This window comes from Opisthocomus hoazin, chromosome 16 (assembly GCF_030867145.1).
Source record: "Opisthocomus hoazin isolate bOpiHoa1 chromosome 16, bOpiHoa1.hap1, whole genome shotgun sequence".
Taxonomy (NCBI): domain Eukaryota; kingdom Metazoa; phylum Chordata; class Aves; order Opisthocomiformes; family Opisthocomidae; genus Opisthocomus; species Opisthocomus hoazin.
In genome coordinates this window covers 12,796,257-12,815,582 of record NC_134429.1, presented here as the reverse complement: position 1 = coordinate 12,815,582, position 19,326 = coordinate 12,796,257, and the positions used below count along the sequence as shown (strand labels likewise).

Here is a 19,326-nt window from a genome sequence, read left to right as displayed (position 1 = left end):
GTGTGCACGCATCCGAGCGCATGCGAGATCTTTGCTATCAGATGTGCGGGGAGGAGAACCTAAGAAGATGTTTACAAGTATCTTTGGTATCTTCGGCTTTCTGTACATTTCATAACAGCTTTAGCCAAAACAGAACATTGCCAACCCCTCCTTTTACCCTGTGCCTAAGGACATTTGGTGTTTTTCCTTAAAGTCTGTGTTTCTGGACACAGGAGACCAAATGAGAATCTCAGCTTTCATTATTTGTTTGTTTTTTTTAGTTTTTAATCACATTTCTCGCTCTTCTGATTACCAAGGAGGAAAAAAAAAAAGAATGAAAACATGAACTGTAATGGCTCAGAAATGAAATTAAAAAAGGCCTTGCTTTCTATTATTATTTTTCAAATCACATTTTTCAGCCAATGATGTCAGGGATCGGAGCAGTGATTTATTTTTATTTTTTTTTAATAGCTGGAGCTGACACTCTCAGCTGTGCTGTTTTCCCAGAGGTGTGAGGCAGTGGCGTCCCAGCCCCTCTAACCCGCCCGTCGTTGGGTGTTCAGACTCCTCTCGAGGTCCGGCAAAGCCTTGCCTGGCCCGGCTCGACTTTTGGGGAGTTCCTCTCACTGCTCAGTCTCTGCTAGCGAGGGATGTCGGTGCTTTAATTGAATCATTCTTTACAAAAGACCATGAATATAAATGATGGGGGAGGGGGGAGACACGTGAATATGATGCTAGGAATTTTGCACTGAAAAATATTTGATGGAAAACAGCTTTTTGACGAAGTGGATTTTAGAGTGTGCGTGCCTGTGTGCGTGTCTAAACGTACATGTATTGCTTTCTCAGCCCTTTTTGTGAAAATGCTTCTTTGCTCATCCTCGTGATAAATGCTACATGGAAGAAAATTTCCAACTAAAAAATTACTTTCCCAAAGGTGTTTGACAGGAAGAACAACCCACTCTGCCCAAGTCTGAGCTGGTGGTGCGAAGCGCAGGAAGCGAGTGAGGCGGCGTCCCTGGCACCGGAGGCGAGCTGCCAGGGCCGGGCAGGGCCAGCGCTGGCTGCGGGCGCCGTGCCTGGCCCCGTCCCGCCACCAGCCCTGCAGACCACCCTGCGTCAGGACTGTGGCCTGCGGGAAAAGGCAGAGCAGGGGTGCTTTCCTGGGGACCAGAGTTACTCCCAGCGGGAAGGTGGTGCAGAAAAGGTGGACAGTCTTTTGTCTTTCCGTGCTTTCTATTGCACAAGCTTTAAGGTCCTGGACTCAACAGAGGGAGAAGCTGGAGAACAATTTGCAATTTCTTTGCTGCCTCTTGGCAATCGCAACATAGCCAGTCCCAGGCAACTGAAAGTCGTAAGCTGGGCTCCAAAAATGTGAGATCGTCCTAGAGGTTTTGGGATGCAGTAAGCAAATGCCGAAGGGTATGACATTCTTGGACTTGCTTTCTGAATCCTTCAGCCTTTCTGGGCTTCTCTCTGCAGAATGAGCCTTGACAAGGGAAAGGAGGTGGGCAGTGAGGTCTGACCAGCAACCTTCCCTCTTGGCATCTCTGAGGCTTTTTATACCCATTGCTTAAAGGCAGAGCGCCAGATCCCGAGCCAGCATGAACCAGCACAGCTCCGTCGGTGTCAGCAGGGCTGCCCTGATTCACACCCACTCGGGCTCTCCTCCCGGCGTCAGGGAAACTCTTTTGAGGAATTTGGTTGCAAATTCAAGCACTGCGTGGCTGGGACAGCGCGTCTGCATTAGGGGAGAGAGCCTCTCGGCTCTGGGGGCTTGCTGGCGTTGGGCAGGTTCGACCTACGGCAACCAGCCTTGGGGGAAATCTCAGACCGCCTCTCCCCAAATCCTCCACTCTGTTTTCTCCTCTGTTTCCGCTCTTGTCCAGGTACCTCCAGGGCCCAGCAAGCCCCGTCACCTCTTCCCACGTACCAGGTCTCTTGGGCCATCACTTGGAGCGTGTGTGTGTGTGTTTCTGTGTGTCACACTTACTTCTTTTTCTGGGGTCCCCTGCTTCATCATTATCTTAATCACTGTTGTGTTAAGTTTCATGCTTCCTTTGACCTTTATTTTCGGCCTGGTTATGCTGTTGATCTGCCTCTGACACTTGTCCCCTGGTGCTATTGCCAGGGAAACCCAGCACAGAGGCCTTTCCCTTTTCCCCCACCCCCTTGTCCCTTTCTGTTTAATTTTTTTCTTTCCTCTTTTTTCTTTTTTTTGTCTTTTAACATGGTTTTCCTAAAAAGTTTTTTAATCAATCAAATTTGAGGCAGAAAATAGGCTTGGTCACGCCTGGTCCTTGGGTCGTGTGACACTCACTCAGGGTCCTGACAGCTCCTCAAAAGGGGCACCCGGGACGAGGAGGGGGGGCCGGCAGCACGTTTCCCCAGGAAAGGGCCCGTTTCCATGGCACTGCCCCCACCTCGCCGCCATCCGCCAGCCCGCCGTGGGCCTGAGGCTCTTCAAAAGGGGCGTTGGGAAGCGTGCGTGTGTGCGGGTCCAGGGAACAAAACGGTGGCGTGGGGGCCGTGGCGGCGGGGGCGTGCTGGCTGCGCTGACAGCTGCCGGGGTTCTCTGCCACCGCAGCTCTGCGAGCCAGCGGGAGCGATGGCGGTTGAGCCCGGGCCCCAGCCAAATCCGCATAATCAGGGGCTTTTCATAAATGCCCCATTTTTCATCCCCGTCTAAGGCGTTTGCCAGAGAGCTGGTAGCCCTGACGTGGAGGGACAGCGCTCCCGAGTCTGGGTCCGCAGCCCTGGCGCTGCCCTCCTCTCTTGCTCTGCTCCCCCTGCACCCTCCTCCTCCTCCGCCCTCAGCTCCGCAGGCTGGCAAGCGCCTGTTCCCCGCCGAACCGCAGCTCGAGCCCCTCTGCCTCTAGCAGGGCCCGGCTGGGGCGGTGGAGGGAGCGTGGATGGTGCCAGCTCCCACCGCTGCAGGACCTGGCTTCTGCACACGCCTCGCCATCCTTGGCACTGTCGCTTTTCCTTCAGGTCCCCCCGGCTTCCCTCACCTCTGCCTCTCCCCACCCTGCCCTGGGAGACCACTTGCCCTTCTGCTGCCTTCATCCGAGGCTCTGTGCTGGGGATTTGAAAGCCCTTCTCTTCCTCCCCCCAGCCCCTTTCTCAAGCTCTCTTCTACTCTGCTCCCTCCTGTCCTTTTCCCCATGCCCTTTCTGTTCTCCATTTGTGCAGGGTCTTTTCCTCTCTCTCTTTTTTATAATTAATGATTAGTTTTAATTGGTTTGCTTAGGCAGCCTGACAGCAAATTAGCAGGAGCCAGCCCAGGGCTGCCGAATGCCAAGTTTGGGGACTGCTGTGCTTTACAGCTGTCGGGGCGGGAGGTGAGGTGAACTCCCCGGGATCCTCCCTTGTCCCCCACTGCACTGCGAGGTGGGGGTCTGGGGCCTTGCCTGGTCCTGGGTGCCGTCAGTGCTGGGAAGCTGGGACCGGCTGTGGACTGGGACCAGCAGGTCCCTCTGTCCCGTGCCTGGCTCCAGCGCTCCAGAGGTGGACGATGGGCGCTGAGCTGCAGGGTTACCTCCAGGATGGCCCCTGTCCCTTTGCCACTGCCCGGCACTGGTTTTCCTCCTTCTTTTGCATCACCTTGGTTGAGCTGGACTGGACTCTGCTCAACAGGTTTGAGCAGAGGGGAAAAGGGTGAGAGGCAGGGCAGGATCTCCCCGGGGAGCGCTGTGCCCAGGGGGAGTCCTCGGGAGCAACGAAGCAGGCGGCGCTACCCAGTGCTAAAAGGCAGGTAATGGGGAAGGGGTGGGAAGGGAAGGGGGGCTTTGCTCTTTTCTTCCTTCGCAGTGATTTCCCTTTGCTTTGCTTTTCTTCTCTTTGCCTTTTTTATAGCTCCCATTTTTCTTTTTTATGAGAGAGAAACTGCAGGGTTCTCCCAGGGCTGGGAAGAGGACTCGGTCCCAGGCTGCTCCCAGCCAGATGGAGGGGAAGAGAAGGGGGGCAGCGGGTCTGTAATCCTGGGAGGAGAGTTTTCCTGGTTAAAGAGGATTGGGGATGGAGTCTAGGACATCTCAGCATGTAGTTTTAGGAAGAAGAGGCAGACCATGACCTGTTTGGGGTGCTTGTTACCCTCATTTTCAGCGCAGAACTTTGTCTGAGAGCACTGGCAGCTGTGTAGCCCTAAAAATCAGTGGATGTCGTTGGTTTGTGTTGTGCTACTGGTATTGCCTTGTAATGGCAGCCAAGAAAGGGGGAAACAAGCAATAACACAAGTTTCCCGCTCCTTTCAGCCCATGCATTTTGTCCTGAGCAGCCCAAGATCGGTAGGAGACGATGGCTGGGTGGGACCGTGTGGGGAGAGCACGCAGGACTCTGTCCGGGGCAGCTCGTGCTGTCCTTTAGCTGCCCCTCACTCCACCCTGTCAGTCATGCCAGTTCCTTGCCTTGGCTCGCCAGCTTCTGCCCCTGCTCAGGCCAGGCTTGGACCAGTCTGGGAACATTTCTGTGCCACTGCTGCGTCCTCTCAGTCCTGAGAGAGGGTGTGAGCCACATTCAGCATCAGTGCCTGGACAAGGTCCACGGCCCAGGGCCCGGGCTGGGCTCACAGAGGACAGGGATGGCGTTTGTACCCGCCTTTTGTTCTGAAACATCTGCTCAGCAGATGAGAAGGCCCAGCTATACCTACAGAGCAGCCAGGATATTCCAGCCCTGCTGCAAAACCAAGAAGGCTTGTTGGGCTGGTGACAGCAGGGGGTCTTCCTTCTCCCCAGCAATCCTGGACCTTCTCAGTTGTCTTTGCTTCAGGTATTAGTGGGTGCTTTTGCCCTTGCTGGACACCAGTCCAACCCTCCAGCTGAGTGCTAATATCTACAAATGCCTTTTTATGGGATCCAGAGCACACGTAGAACTGAAATCAGAGAGGTCTGGTGTCTTCCTGGGATTTCTGTCAAGCAGGAACAGCCTTTTCGTCAGTCACAGAGGTCCCTGCTGTATTCCAGATTCATGAAAGATGGAAGCCAGCGCAAAGATGTCTGCTAGCAGATCCGTGTGTTGTTCAGCTGTGAGTGTGCTGACAAACACCATGCTGTGATACCTTGCTGCAGCCTGGCCCCTTCCCCAAAGACCTGGACGTTTAGAGCTCACTCAGGTGAAAATACTGATAATGCACGTAGAGACTGCTGCTGCGCAGGCGGTCCCCGAGGCTCAGAGGCTTTGGTCACAGTGCTCACTCTGCCCCTGCCATGTTCAGGACATGCTGCTGTGCACACCCACACAGCTCGAGTGTCTCTTCGCAGTCCTGATGTGACCCTCAAGAGAGAGTCCCTCATGTGGCTTTGCCAGTGTTTTGGACCTTAGTTGAGCTTTGGGTCTCTCTAGAGCAAAGCTAGGGATGAGTCGTCCTTTCCTGGGGAGAGAGGGAGAGGGATGAGAGGGAAGTGTGGAAAAATACCTGGTAGAAAAGGCATTGAGACCTCCCAGCTAGCTCATTTCAGTTCTGTGTGATCTTGGCTTATTCCCACAGCTGATGTCCATGCAGTAGCTGAAGATGCATTTTGAACTGCTGCAGAACCTCCATGTTCTGCGCACTTGGGAAGTCCTCTTTTCCTTTCCACACACACCCACCCTCTCAGGAGGTGTTTGAAGACCCTTCTCACTTTCTTGTAGGCTGTTTACATTTCACTGCACTTCAGTGAGCCAGAAGGGGCTCGAGGAGTTGGCCATGCGCTGTACGTCCTTGTGCGCCAACAAGACTGGGACAGATCCAGCTGAGCCTGGTCATGACCCACCTGTCTTGTCTGTTTGTCAGTCACATCTTGGCCAGTGCCAAGGAGTAAGTCATGCTCAGGCTTTTTTTGCTGGGTGAGGCTTGGGCCAGGGCAGATGCGCGGCTGTGTGCCTGGACCCTGTGCCATAGCCCCTGCAGTGAGGCACTGGAGGCACTCAGTGACGAGCTCAAGGCCTGCAGCACGGTGGTGGCTGTATTCCCACCCGCAGGGCCGAGCTCAGGCTGCGGGCACTTGCTGTGCAGCTTACTGACTTTATTGCTGATCAGCACACTTTCAAAAATTGGTAGGCACTGTACAGGGTTAAAGGAAGGTACAGCTCCTTCCCCGTGAGAGTAGCCGACCCTCTGCCTGGTGTCAGAGCTGGTGTCACTTCTCATTTCCACAACGTAGGTGCCGATATTCAACCTCTCCCTTTGCAATTTAGGGGACTCCATTAGAATTGCGTAGTTCTTGGCAATTGAATAGCAGCTGAGGATCACCAGCTGTTTCACCGTAGAGCTACAGGAGGGAAACTGAGGCATGGAGCTGAAGGTGCCTAAAGATGCCCTCAGAGTTCCCGGAGTGACTTGCTGAGGAATTATCCCACCTGAGGTCCTCGGCTGAGCATCCCACAGCCTGCCAACACAACCCATCGTCGCAAACGAAACCAAGGGGAGTGGAAAGCAGTGATGCCTCCTGCCATGCATTTATCTTGGCTTGCCCCTCTTCCTCTCCTCTTCCTCCTCCCGCACCCCTCACCACCTGCATGTGCCCTCAGTCCTGCCTCAGCGGCAGCCCGAGCCGGCTCCTTTAAGGCAGGCACGCCGGGGAATTGTGCGCGGTGCCAGCCTGCGCTGCCAGTGCCTCTCCCGCTTCCCCCTCGGAAAGTTTCCTGCCCAATTGTTATGTGTGATCCGATCTGAAAGTTGCTCTCTAAGCTTCTTGTCACATTTTGACTTAATGAAGTGCAACTGGAGTGGGAATTGGGGTTCATCACGCCAGTCTCACTGCGCTCCCTTGTTGTCAGAAAACAGGGGCGGTTGGGGACCGTAATGCAACGCTGCAAGTCGTTATCATTCCGGTCAGTCTGTTTAACACAAAATTAAACAAAGAACTAATTAGTGCCTCATGAATTAATAAATGTGCAGTTGCCGGGTAGGAAGGGGAGGAAGGAAAAAAGGTTGTTGAAGGAAAGATACTGAAAAAGTCGAATTAGGATGTGGTGTCAAGGGGGAAAAAAAAATAAAAATCTGAGTCCACTTTGGCAAAGAGTTTGGATCCGTTGGTTTCCTTGGAGTAAGCTCCCCTCCGCCTCCTGCGTCCTCCTTGTCTGCTCTAGAGCAGCGATGTACGGGCCGGCATGGGGACGAGGGAGATCTGGATTTCTTCACGATGTTCCCTAGAAGCTGGAGCTGGGATCCACAGGCCAGTAGCCAGGTATAAATATTTATCCAAAGAGCTTGATGCCCAGATGTGGGAGCTGAGAGGTGCGGGGTGGAAGCCCTTCCTTGGAAAGGAGAAAGGCTTCGGAGATGGTCATGGTGAGCGGGTCCCCTCGCTTTGTCTGAACGCTTTGGAGCTTTGTGCCTTCTGGAGACGGGTGTTGTGTGGTGGTTGGGGCCTGTCCAGGGGAAGGAGGAAGCCCTTGGTCTCCCAAAGCGGAGGGGCTGGGGCAAGTGAAGTAAAAAGGGAAGCCCCACGGAGAAGGGCAAGGAGGCAGGGACGAGGCGGGGAGGAGGAGGAGAGAGGGTGACAGTGGGGTTAGCAGGAAGAGGGGCAGGCGAGGTGGCACCCATGGCTTTGGAGGTGATAACATGTTGCTCATTTTTCTGGAGAATCCAAGATTGTCACAATAGCAGTGTGTAATCTCAGATTAACTATGTCCCGGCAGCGCTCCCCCTGTCCCTGCTCCTTGCCCTGTCCATGCTGGCCGGCCCCGCTTCCCGTACGGAGACGTGCAGTGCCGGGGAGGAGAGCCGGCGCTGTCGCAGCGGAGCTGGGTGTGCGGGCTGTGCCGGACGCCCACCCGGCTGGGCAGCCCCGCAGGTGCCGTGCCGAGCCGTGCTGCGAGCGAGCGGGCTCTGCTCTAGCGCGTTGTCAGGCAGGGAAGCAGGCAGAGCTGGGGGAGGGAAGAGTCCATCCTTAAGAGGACATGTCAAGTACAATTAGCGTTATCTGTCTAAATATGTACTGGGAACACAGAATACAAGAGGAGGCCTGGCTGGCTTTAATGGAGACATATGCAAGGTCATATTGCCTCATACAATCCCCCAATCTGATTTGGGGATTACACATTCTAAGTAAATTGGCGTTATTCCTCTTGCATCATTGATAAGCTGCGGCCGAAAGAGGGGAGTAAAAAAAAAAAAAAACAATTAAAAACTCAAACCCGAGAACTGACCAGGCACAGGGGCGAGGGAGTGGAGCCAGGAAGGCTGAGAGTTACAGGCAGAGAGCTTGGAAAGGGGGAGAGAACAAAAGGGAGGGAGAGAAAGACGCGTGACAGGGTGGCAGAGAAAGTGATGGAAAGAGCAAGGAAGAAAGGGAGAACAAAGGGAAGAAAAAGGTGGGAGAAGGGATGAGAGAGCCGGAAGGACAGAGGGTGCCAGGGTGGGGAAGGACCTCAAGTGGGGGAGCTGTTACTCCAGCCGTGTCCTCGGCCCCAGGATTTGAGTGGGAAAGGAAGGAGCTGGGCTGGTTATGCATCTTCCCCACCCGAGGGGCTCCCTGCGCTCCGTGTCCGTCCGCCCATCTGGGATATCTCACCAGCTCCTTCCCGCTCTGGGTCCCAGCCAACACCAGGCATCTATCTTTGGCGCGGTGGTGGAGTGCGAGTGACGGGGGGAGGCCGGCCGGCCGCACGCACGGAGCACCGGGGTCCCACAACGCAGGGGCGAGCTGCAGCGGCAGCATGGACATCCCAGAGCTGAGGCCCTCTCACTTTTGCTCTCCGAGGGGCTAAAGCAGGACCCCTACACGGGGCTGAGTCGCGGCACGCGCTGCTGCGCCCTGGCGAGGGAGGCGTGCTGTGAGCCGGTGCTTGGCGCAGGCGGCTGGGGCTCCTGGGTTCAACCACAAACTCTCTGTGCGTGACCTCGGGCCAGTTTTTGATTTCGCTGCCACGTCTCGGGCAGTTGCGATGGCTCTTTTGGCAGGGTTGCAGAGCAGAGAGGGCAGGAATGGGCCAAGCACCCTTGCCGCTGTGCCTGCAGCTGCTCCGTGCTCCCTGCCACCTTCCGGCTCTGGGAGAGGGAAGTCCCTGGCTGGGTGGCTGTGGAGCAGTCCTCCCCCTCCTGCAAGCTCTCCTCCCGCCCTGCCTGTGCGGGATAACCCCCTCCGGAAGTCTCACTGCACGGCTTTTATGCTCTGTCACATTTTTGGAACATATGGTTTTAAATAATTTAATTTACTTTTCATGTGTTTTGCTGTGACTTTTTTTCCCCTGTCCCTTTTCTCTTTCCTCCTCGCTCTCTGCGTTCTCCGGGAAGGAAGACGCACAGATGAGTGGATATGGGGGTTCGGTGCCTTGGGACCCAGTCCTGCACCCCAGCATCTTGTGCCCCGTTGGTGTGCAGGGGAGGCCTCAGCATTAGCACACCGGTGAACCTCTGGGAAAGCGGGGTCAGCAGCGGAAGTGGGAGGATCGGGGGGGAATAATTTGACATGGAGCAGAAGGCACCCTTGGATGTGTGGGCGAAGTATGGTGCAGACCAGCACGACGTCTGTCGGTGGTACCTGGGAAGCAGGATTCAGGCCACTAATAGCTGCTCCCTCTATGCTAAATTATTCCCAGCCCTCGTTAGGAGCCTCATGCACAGCGCAGTGCAGAAGTGCCGCGTGTCTCATGGTGTGCACGGCGCTGTGTGGTGCAGCCGGGAGCAGAAAAGCACTTTGTTCCCGTGCGAAGTCTGAATGCCCCATGCTGGCCTCGCTTTGCAGCTGGGTTCTCACCCAGCTTTTGTGAGTGTCTGTGCCTTGGCTCTTGGTCAGGTGTGCACTGTGTGTTAATTGAATCCTTTCTCTTCCCTCCCCAGGATGAAGTGAATTTAGAGCTAAAAACGAGGCAAGAAACCAGGCCTTGAAATCTCCGAAAGGTAGGAGAGACTTCAGACTGCAATGGGTATGTCACTACGCCCTCCTGGGTTCTCTTTTCCTCTGCGTGTGTCACACTTCATGGCCTGCTCGCTGGGGCTGTGTCTGCACTAGAACTTCTGGGGTTGGACCCGTTGTTAGTTGTAAAGTGAGATGAAAATGAAAGAAGGTCTAATGCAGACATGGCCTGTGTGTGTCCTAACCCTGTCTTTGTCTTTGTTCACCAGTTGTTCTGGGCACCTGGTTTTGTCACTGTGGGTTTTCCTCAATGTCTTCTCTACTGCCTTTATCTTTACAGATAAAAAAGTGTATAAGGGCTTTGGTGAGGAGGATACTGCTTTGTCTTCGTCCACGTGGGCTGGTGGGAGATGGATAAGGTCCTTTCACTGAATAGGATGCAGTCTCCATCTACTGTGAAGTTTTGCTGAGCTCAGTTCACATAATTTAAGATAGCGATGTGCATGCTCTCCTCCTCCTCTGGCACATTTTTGTCTGTTCAGACTGTAGCACCATGCTGGTAGGATGGAAGCAGCTCTGTGTCTCCAGCAGAATCCTGACTTTTCTGGATTTTCCCTTTACCTAGACCCTCATGGTCTGTGTTACTGCAAAAAAACACCCCAACTCCACGGTCTGCTAGAGCTGGATGGTTGCTTAGTCCGTGCCTGAGAAAAGTTAGAGGCCTAGAGCCCAGGGAAATGAGAGGTGATTGTCTCTTTTAAAAGCCTTGTCTCCATGTGCTGGGTAAGAGGGTCCCTGTGCCACCTCAGGTGACGGTCACTGAGAAGTCCCTGCCACACCAAGGCAGTTCCCACTGTCCTTGCCTCTTCCTCATGGCCCCAGGGGACCACGAGGCTCCCTGCTGTGTCACCCCAAGAGTTCCCACTCTCTGCCCTGCGTCTCTGCACTGCACCCTCTGCAGTGCCAGCGAGCTGAGCCTCTCCTGTTGCTCCTCTCCCTCCCCAGGGCCAAGGCGAGTCTGGGACTGGGCCAGGGCAGGAGAGGCAGTGGCGGTGGGGAGGGTGGGGAGCGCTCTGCCCCGTGGGACATCGCCTCGAGGTGCCGGGAGCGCTCGCTGCGGTGCGTCTGCACTCAGAGCATCCCTGCAGCTGTGGGGACCCCCGAGCCCCAGCGTTGGGGAGCCCATAGGCTGCGTCTGACTGGTGTCGGAGAGGCCTGGGCTGGCTGGGGTGGGAGGGGGCCCCAGGCCGGGCTGGGCAGTGTCAGAGGTGACCGGTGGAAGGCCAGTGTTATGTAAATACCGCTGCTGTAACATGGCAGGCCTGAATGGCCCTATGCGTCCATCCATCATTGCTGGGGAACAGAAGCCTCCCTGGGAGCACGGGGGGCCGGCAGCGCGGGGCATGCAGACACAGGCAGCATGTGCCCTACTCATAAACTGTTTGTTTTCTTTTTGTCTCTCTCTTTTCGGGACACCCCGCCGAGAGCAACTCTCTGTTTTGTCCTTGCAACCTCTCCCCCAACCTTCCCCCCGCCACTTCAGCCCTTCCTTTTCCTCCGTCCTTCCCCCCCGCCCGTAAAAAAAATGGGGGAGCGGTTGGGGAGAGAAGAAAAAAAAAAAAGAAAGTCCCCAGTTCACATTGCGGCTTCTTTCTCTGACTTCAAAGGCTCCCCATCATTGTTTGGGATCGGCAGGCAGTGGCCCTGAAAACGTGATCACAGCCGGGCACAGTGTAGGTCACCACCGAGCGCCATGCTCCGAGCGCTGAAAGGAACAGGCAGATTCTTCCCTTTTCATGCTTCACAACCCTGGTTACAGCGCTCTGCCTCGCCCGCGTGCTCCTTGCTGCGTGGCTCTTTTCTCCTCCTTTTCCTCCCTCTCTCTCTTTCTCTCAGATCCCTCGTTTCTCTGTCCGTTCGCTCTCATTCTGCCCTCCTCTGTGCCCAGCATCACACACTTTTCACACTTTCCTCTCTTTCTTCTTTCTGTTGCTTTTCTTCCTTGCTCTCCTGCCTGCTATGGCACTGCTGCCCCTTCTCTCTCTCACCCCTTTGGTGCTCTGTTACATGAATCACGGTTTTCTTTCTCCCTTTTCCCTCTCCTGCAGGTCAGGCTGGAGGTTGGTTTCCTCATGCTCCCCGTTCTTGTTCAGCAGCAGCCTTCCTCTGACATTTGCCCGCGTTTCTGTCTTCCCCTGTGATATCTCACTCCCTGTGCCCTAAATGGCGGAGGTTCTGTAATCTCTGGATTAGCCCCAGACAGCCTGCAGTCCTGTTCTCCCCGCAAGGTGCGAGCCGACTGCTTTCATGTGCCATGGGCTTACTCCCCCGGAGTTTAGCACGACGCGGTGCCTGCCCACAGCGCCAGCTTCCAGCCTTGCTCCCTGGCTGCGCTGGTTAACCTGCGAGGAGCTGGCAGGTAGGTTTAGTGTAGGGCTGGTGTTGCAGCCGAATTCTGGCTTCACATGTAGCCCAGGGAAACAGAGGAAGCATCTGAAACTTGTAGGTCTCGTGTGGAAGATGACACTGATAGTCGTGCTGGGTGGCAGAGTTAGGGAGGGAGAAGGCAGAGTGAAGCAGGCCCACCAGTATCCATCCCAGAATACTTTTGCAGTGGATTTCAACCGGGGAACATCGCTCCGTTGTACTGAAACTTGGGTGCGTGTTTGGCTGCACGGTGAGCCAGTCGGACAGCAGCTCCTTGCCTGCAAAACGTCCCTCCCAGCAACACGCCGAGTTTCCTTTCGTCTGGAGCAGAACAGCACAGGGCTCTGCACCCCTCCAGCACCCAGCCGGGGTACAGCTGCCCTGTCCTCCGCCCCCGGAACCGGAGATCACGGCGCTGCTGCCTCTGGTGATTTGTGAGGTTGTTTTAATGCCGAGGAGCCCACCAGGACTTGTCTCTTGCTAAATAGGCATATTAAGGGACATTGCGGCAGGGGTTATAGAGTAATAATTTGTCCTAATGAGCTGGTGTCACGTTCTCCTAGGCCGAGCTGTTCGCGAGCAGGAGCCATGGTAGGAAGGGGCTGCACTTGCTGACCTGTCAGCCCAGGTTAATGAAGTCCTGCTCCGCTTGAAGGGTCAGAGAGCAGCGCTCAGCCAGCCTGCAGCGGCTCGGGGGGCCGGAGGGGAAGGACAGGGCTCTGCCCTGAGCTGAGTGCCCTGGCGAAAGGCCTGTGCCCTGCAGGACGGAGCAGTAGGATGCGTGTTATGACACTGGGATCTCTGTGCTGTGCTGGCGGGCTGAGTGCCACTGCATCCTCCTCAAACTGTCTCTGCAGGCAGAGGTGAACCTGCTGCGGCTGAGGTTTGGCAGGGGTTTGTCCTCTGGCCTTGCAGAAGAGTCCAGGTTGGCACGGTAAGAGAGAAGACATCTCACCTCTTTTACAGGTGCTGCCAGGACTGGCAAGGGTGAGCTCCCACACAGCCAGGCCAGAAGGAAAATTCCTCGTGACACCAAGGGACAGGTGCAGGCAAATGGCCACTGGTGATGACCGGTGTCTAGCTGGGAGGTTCACAGAGAGATGCTGCATGTTCATCCTCACCTTTCTCTGTGCACAGCTTTAAACTGAAAGAGGGCAGATTTAGATTAGATGCAAGGAAGAAATTCTTCCCCATGAAGGGGGTGAAACACTGGCCCAGGTTGCCTAGAGAAGCTGTGGCTGCCCCCTCCCTGGCAGTGTTCAAGGCCAGGTTGGATGGGGCTTTGAGCAACCTGGTCTGGTGGAAGGTGTCCCTGCCCATGGCCGGGGGTGTTGGAACTAGGTGATCTGTAAGGTCTCTACCAACCCAGGCTGTTCTATGATTCTATGAAGTTCTCTCTGTCCTTCCTGCTCTCTCTTTCTCCTCCCCTTATGCTTCCCTGTGCTTGCGGAGATCCTTTGCCTTGCGTGGCAGCTCTAAGCCCAAGCTGCCATCCCTTCCAGGTAGCTGGGCAGCAAAGGCACGGGGAGAGTTTTGCCAGTCCCCCAAGTGAACGGCATCGGGGAGCAGGCCGGCGGCAGGACATCCTGGGCAGCTGCCGTCTGAGCGGGGCTCCGCACCCTGCGGGAGAGCGTGGGAGAGGCCGAGAAGGGGGAGTCCTTGCCCACCTGCTGCCCTGGGGATCCATGGCCTGCCTGGCCCCTGTGGATCACACCACCCTGTCCATCCTGCGGTGGGACAGTGCCCTTGGCCACACCAGCACCCTGCAGTCTGCAACACAAGCCCTGTATGCCATCTTCCTCCTCCTCCCACTTGTTTTTCTTTGCTCCTTCCCCCCCCCCAGCTTCTCTTTGCCTTTCTCTGTCTCCATCTCTCTCTCCCTTTCATCTACTCGGAAGGCTTTACTCTACTTCCTTGTCACCCTAATTGATTGCATTAACCTTTCAGCGTATTGGATTTCCCCAGCACCGTGCAGAGCGCGCTGTGCAATATGCTGATAATCTGGGCTGTAATGGACAGGGAGCAGTCAACGAGCCCCTGCTCCAACAGGTTCTGCTGACAACTTCTTCTCGGGGAGGGGGAGCGGGAGCGCGCCGGTGGGGCCTGCCCGGCACGGCTGGCCTGCACGCGCTGGGCCGGCCGCTCGGCAGCGAGCAGGGTGGCAGTGTTAGCTCAGAACAGTCCTTTGGAAAGGACCCAGCTTGGGGAACCGGGGGGAGATGTTGTGTTTGACCCCGTTCCTGTAATTTTTCCTTGCGTCTGAGCCCCCCTTTCCCCTGTCTGCTCTGTCTGCAGTGTTGTTCCATCTGTTCAGTACTGAATTAATGTGCGCCTTACATTTAGGCACTTGTTGCTAGTGGCGGGATGAGAAGACAATCTCACGCAATCTGCTTGTTTTCACATTGTGCTTGCCTTTGCCTTTAATTTCGGTGTATGAGGATGTGAAGGAGGTGGACACTTCCTGGGGTTTCGAAGATAAGAGCATAGGAATATTGTGCTCATGAGGAGTGCAGAGAGATCAGGAGGCAGAAGCCCTGAGTTATATCTCAGGCTTGGCCTTGGAGAAACCCTTTCCCTCCCTGGCACCTTATTTCCCCACTCAGGATGGCGGAGCTGTGATTTCGGCGCCCCGTAACGTGCTGCAGAGTCTGCAGGAGGGCTGTGGGGAGACCTAGAATCACAGAATGTTCGTTCACAGAACGTTTGGGGTTGGAAGGGACCTCTGTGGGTCACCTAGTCCAACCCCCATGTTATCTCTGTTCGCTGGGCGAGGCTGGGAAGGTGGCTGCAGACAGGCAGTGAGGCTGCACAGCCAGGTGTCCCGGCTCCCACTGACTGCGAGGCAGGAAATAAACCCACAAGATCAGGAGCAAGAGCGTGCGAGTCTGGGGAAGGCCTGGCATCCTGCTGGTGGTCAGGCCCGAGCCCAGGGAGGCTGTGGTGTTCGTTTATTTTAAAGGACTGCAGTGACGAATCTGCCGCAGTCTGCTGGCGGTGGTGCCCCCGTGAAGGTAGGCCACAGTTCAGCAGAATGCTTTGAGCACCAGGTTGAGTTTTGCTTACACCAAAGTCATTTAAGCACATTTAGAAGTCTCATTTGACATGGAGCTTAGGATGAGACCTAGACCCTTGTGAGGCCCGTTTATAGTTCTCCTTTTTGAACAGCATTTAGCACAAGATGGGTCTTCATTTGTGGTTACGGCTCACAGTGTAAAAAACAGCAATGGTGGAAGGGTTTCTGATTACTCCAGAGGTCTTTAGCTCCAGAGTTACATCGCCTTGTTAAAAGCAGAGTTTCTCCTGCTGCTGTAGAAGGTGGCCCACTCTGCCCTGGGAACTTTAGAGCTGGCGTTTAGAAACTTTGGGAGTTCCTGAGTGCACCAGGAGGAGGGGACAGGGCTGTATCGTGAAAGGTAGAGGTAAATCCCCAGTGTCTCTCTGCTTCTCCAGGAAGAAAGGAGAAATGACAGGAGTCAGAGAAAGGAAAAAAACTTTATTCCAGGTGATCATTCTGCAAATGGGAGGCACCTAACAGGCCAGGAGGTAGTTGAGGGGAGGGACTCGATTTTAGGTTAAATAGAGAAGGAATAGGATCAGGAAGCAAAGGTGGTGAAATTTAAAACAAGCAAGAAAGAACGAGAGCGGAGCGAGAGCAGCACCTCCTAAATGGAAGAGTAAACAGGCACTCCGAGGCATTAACTTAATTGATTGTTCTGCAACAGGCTGAACGCTGTGTTATTCTGTCGCCGTGGCAACAACCCAAAAAAATTGTCAGCCTGTTTGGATGAAGTGAAGCGAAACATTCTCTAATTTGCGGTGATCCGAGTGTTTGTTTTCCTTCCGAAGAGGCGGGGGCTCTATTGATCTATTGTTTGCACAGAGCTTTTTTTTTAATGGCGATATGGGGAGAGCAGGAGGCTGGGGTGTGCTCCCGGGGCAGGTGGGGTGACCGGGGTGTCTCTGCGTCTTTCCCCAGATCTGCCTTTGCAGGGTGGCCCGCGAATCCGGCTGAAACTCCAGCGGCAGGAACCATCCCAAGGAAGCTTGAGGACAGGGGAAAGTGTTTGGCTGTGATGAGCTTGTGCCAGAGCTACTGCTTTGGGCGTTCCTGTTCTTGTCCCTTTGGGCTCTTGCAGTCCCTTCTGTGCTGCGGCCTCCGGAGTTAGGCGAGGACAGCTACTGCTGTCTCAGGGAGAAAAGCAGCTCTGTCCCCCCGGCTCCCATCCCAGATCCAGGCTATTCCGTTTAATGTGTGCAGACCTGTGCCTGCGCAGACCCCGTGCTTGTGGGGATCCATCCTCGCGCGCTGGGTGCAGAAGAGGAGTCGTGTTTGAGTTTTATCCCAGGACCACAGCTGTGGTGAGATCACAGAAACACAGAATGGTCGGGGTTGGAAGGGCCCTCTGTGGGTCACCCAGTCCAACCCCCCTGCCGAGACAGGGTCACCCAGAGCAGGCTGCACAGCACCGTGGCCAGGCGGGGCTGGAATATCTCCAGAGAAGGAGACTCCACAGCCTCCCTGGGCAGCCTGGGCCAGGGCTCCGTCACCCTCAGAGGGAAGAAGTTCTTCCTCGCGTTCAGCTGGAGCTTCCTCTGCTTCGGTTTGTGCCCATTGCCCCCTGTCCTGTCGCTGGGCACCACTGAACAGAGTCTGGCCCCATCCACCTGACACCCGCCCTTGAGATATTTATAAACATTTATTAGGTCCCCCTAATTGAGATAATGCAGCCCCCACTTTGAGCTCTCTGTTACAGCAGCAGAGAGATGAAAGCCCTGGGTCAAAGGACAGGGGATTTTGTCCCCTGGGACAGGGGGCCAAGCTGCTCCAAGGGGCTGTGCGGGACGGGCGGGGGGGACGGCCACAGTGGGACGGGTGGGGAGGGTGACTTGCTGCAGGCACGGCGGGGGGCGGCACGGGTGGGAAGAGGCACCAGGAGCTGTGCAGCGGCTGGTGCACCTCGTTAGCTGCGGCTGGCCGTGCTCAGCCCTGGGGGCCAGCAAAGAGCTCCCGGGGATGCCACTCGCTGTCAGCACATGCTTGGTTTCCGAGTGAAATGTCGCTGCAGTGCTTGCTTTAACCGGGAAACGTTCAGTCAGAATGGGAAAGCCCAGGAGACTGGGGAGCAAGCCTACGTGGCCAGGAGTGAGCAGCAAGGCCTTGGGCCAAAGACATGATGCCAAGAGAGGGGTGTTGTGGCAGTGGAGGGGAAAGCTGGCAAAAAGGTGCCTTACAGGTCTGCAGTGGGAGGAACAGGCAAAGACGGCCCCGAGCCAGCGGCAGGGTGAGTGGCAGAGGTGGCTCTGGGCCAGCGAAGGTGAGCAGAGAGGGTTTCCTCGTGACAGAGGATCGGTAAGAGGGACGGGCTGCTGACCTTGCTTGTGCATGGCCCTGCACCGAGGTTTCACTCTCTGATTTGGGGTTTCCTGCACTCCCACGGCCTTCGGGCACGCCGGTGGGGAACCCCGTGTTTCCCATCCAGGCAGATCGTCCTTGCTACTCCTCGGCAGTGTCCCAGCCCGCGCACAGCTCAGTCCAGCTGCTGCACAGAGGCTGTCTGGTTGATCCCCAAGATTTCAGGGAGACCGGTAGAGTATGTTAGTGTCTAGCGCTGGAGAGGGTTGCTTTATGCGGTGTGCAGGGGCAAAAAACCACAGTATGTCCCTGCACGCTTCCTCCCTCCCTCCCTGCTCCTTTCTCTGTCGTTGTGGGGGTTTTTTCTCCTCTGTACCGTTTTTGGTTTATCACCCTTTTTCTCTTCTCTCTCTCTCTGTCTCCCTCTCCTCTATTTCACTCTCTCCATCCGGTTTTTAACTCTTCTGCTCTGTTGCTCTTTCTCACAGCGTAGCTGTGGGTGGGGATAAGAAACTGTCGCTGGCGGGTGAGCAGTGTCCCTCGGCACTGTGTCCTGCGTGGGGATCTGTCCCCAGTGCTGCCGGTGGATTGCGTGGGTGGGGGCACCGTGGGCAAGTGGGAGAGGAGCTCTTCACGTCTCCCGGGAGAAAGCTGAGCTGCCAGTGAAAGTTTGGTGGTTATTGGCGTCAGGAGAAGCTAAATAACCCTGTAACTGGTATGAAGGTGAATTCACGGTCTGGTGAGCACTGAAAATACGAGAGGGCTCTGAGACAGGCGAAGTGCGGAGAGGGGAATACAACTCGCCCACGGCTCAGGGCAGTGCTGCGTCTCTAGAGTGGAGCAGGGACGTGTGCTGTTGCCACCCCGCGCAGCAGCCGCAGCACCCCGCCTGCTGGGGGGCCGGCCGGGACGAGGAGGGTGCTCGGTGCTGCACGTTCGGCGACAAATGAGGCGTGCACGCGTTGACATGGCAAGAACGCCTGCCGAGAACGTCTGTGTGCCGCTGGCTGTGGACGGCCACGCGACGTCTGGCTGCACGGCCCTGTACACACGGGTGGCCGCGCGCCCGCGCGGTGCCGTGACTCTGTGCACATACGTGTGCACGAACGCGCAGACAGCCGTACCCACGCGGGATCTCACAGGTTCACATCGCTGTGCGTCACAGAGTGGTCGGGGTTGGAAGGGACCTCTGTGGGTCATCTAGTCCAACCCCCTGCCGAAGCAGGGTCACGTGTGGATGCACCCACAGCTATGTGAACATAAGGGCGCAGGCACACGCACGCCACAAGTGTGGTCCTCTGCCGTCTGCATCGGCTCGCAGTCAAGTCAAATTCCTCTCTGGTGTAAGTACACTCTAGCCAGGCAGCACAGACAGATTTATCCCAGCGTATCTTGAATGTCTGTGTGGCTACCTGCTGTGAGCGGGAGAAGAGCTGCAGGAAATCTGTTCTCCTTCCAGCTGGGAGAGGCTGATGCCTTGGAGTACCAGGAGATGTGCAGAGAGGAAACCCCCTTCAGCTTTTCACCTGGAGCTGGTAATCTTCTTGCACCGAATCCCTGCAAGAGGGGAACTGCATCTGAAGTTCAGCCAGTGGTGATTTAGCGTCAGACCTTTGCAGAAGAGACTTTGATTAATTCGTAGTAAAATCAAGTAGCACTTGGGTGCCAGCACCACATTCCAGGGTGAGCCGGCGACCGAGGTGCGCGCTGGGCGGGCTGCCAGGTGCCTGAGCAATCCCCGCGGAGGTGGCAGCGCCATCCAACCCACAGCCTCTCCCTGCTTGGGCTTCT

General features: G+C 55.8%; 1 protein-coding gene across 7 annotated transcripts in view; it reads left to right on the top strand.

Moving 5' to 3' along the window:
- CASZ1 (castor zinc finger 1) overlaps positions 1 to 19,326 on the top strand; it is a 238,920-nt gene that overhangs the window by 121,498 nt on the left and 98,096 nt on the right. For 6 of the 7 annotated variants that reach the window (XM_075437527.1, XM_075437532.1, XM_075437528.1 and 3 more), the window contains exon 3: positions 9,740 to 9,825. In XM_075437527.1, coding sequence (XP_075293642.1) covers positions 9,822 to 9,825 — 4 coding nt within the window. In that variant the 5' untranslated portion in view covers positions 9,740 to 9,821. The remainder of the gene's footprint in view (positions 1 to 9,739; positions 9,826 to 19,326) is intronic. The other variant, XM_075437529.1, reaches the window with a different exon arrangement.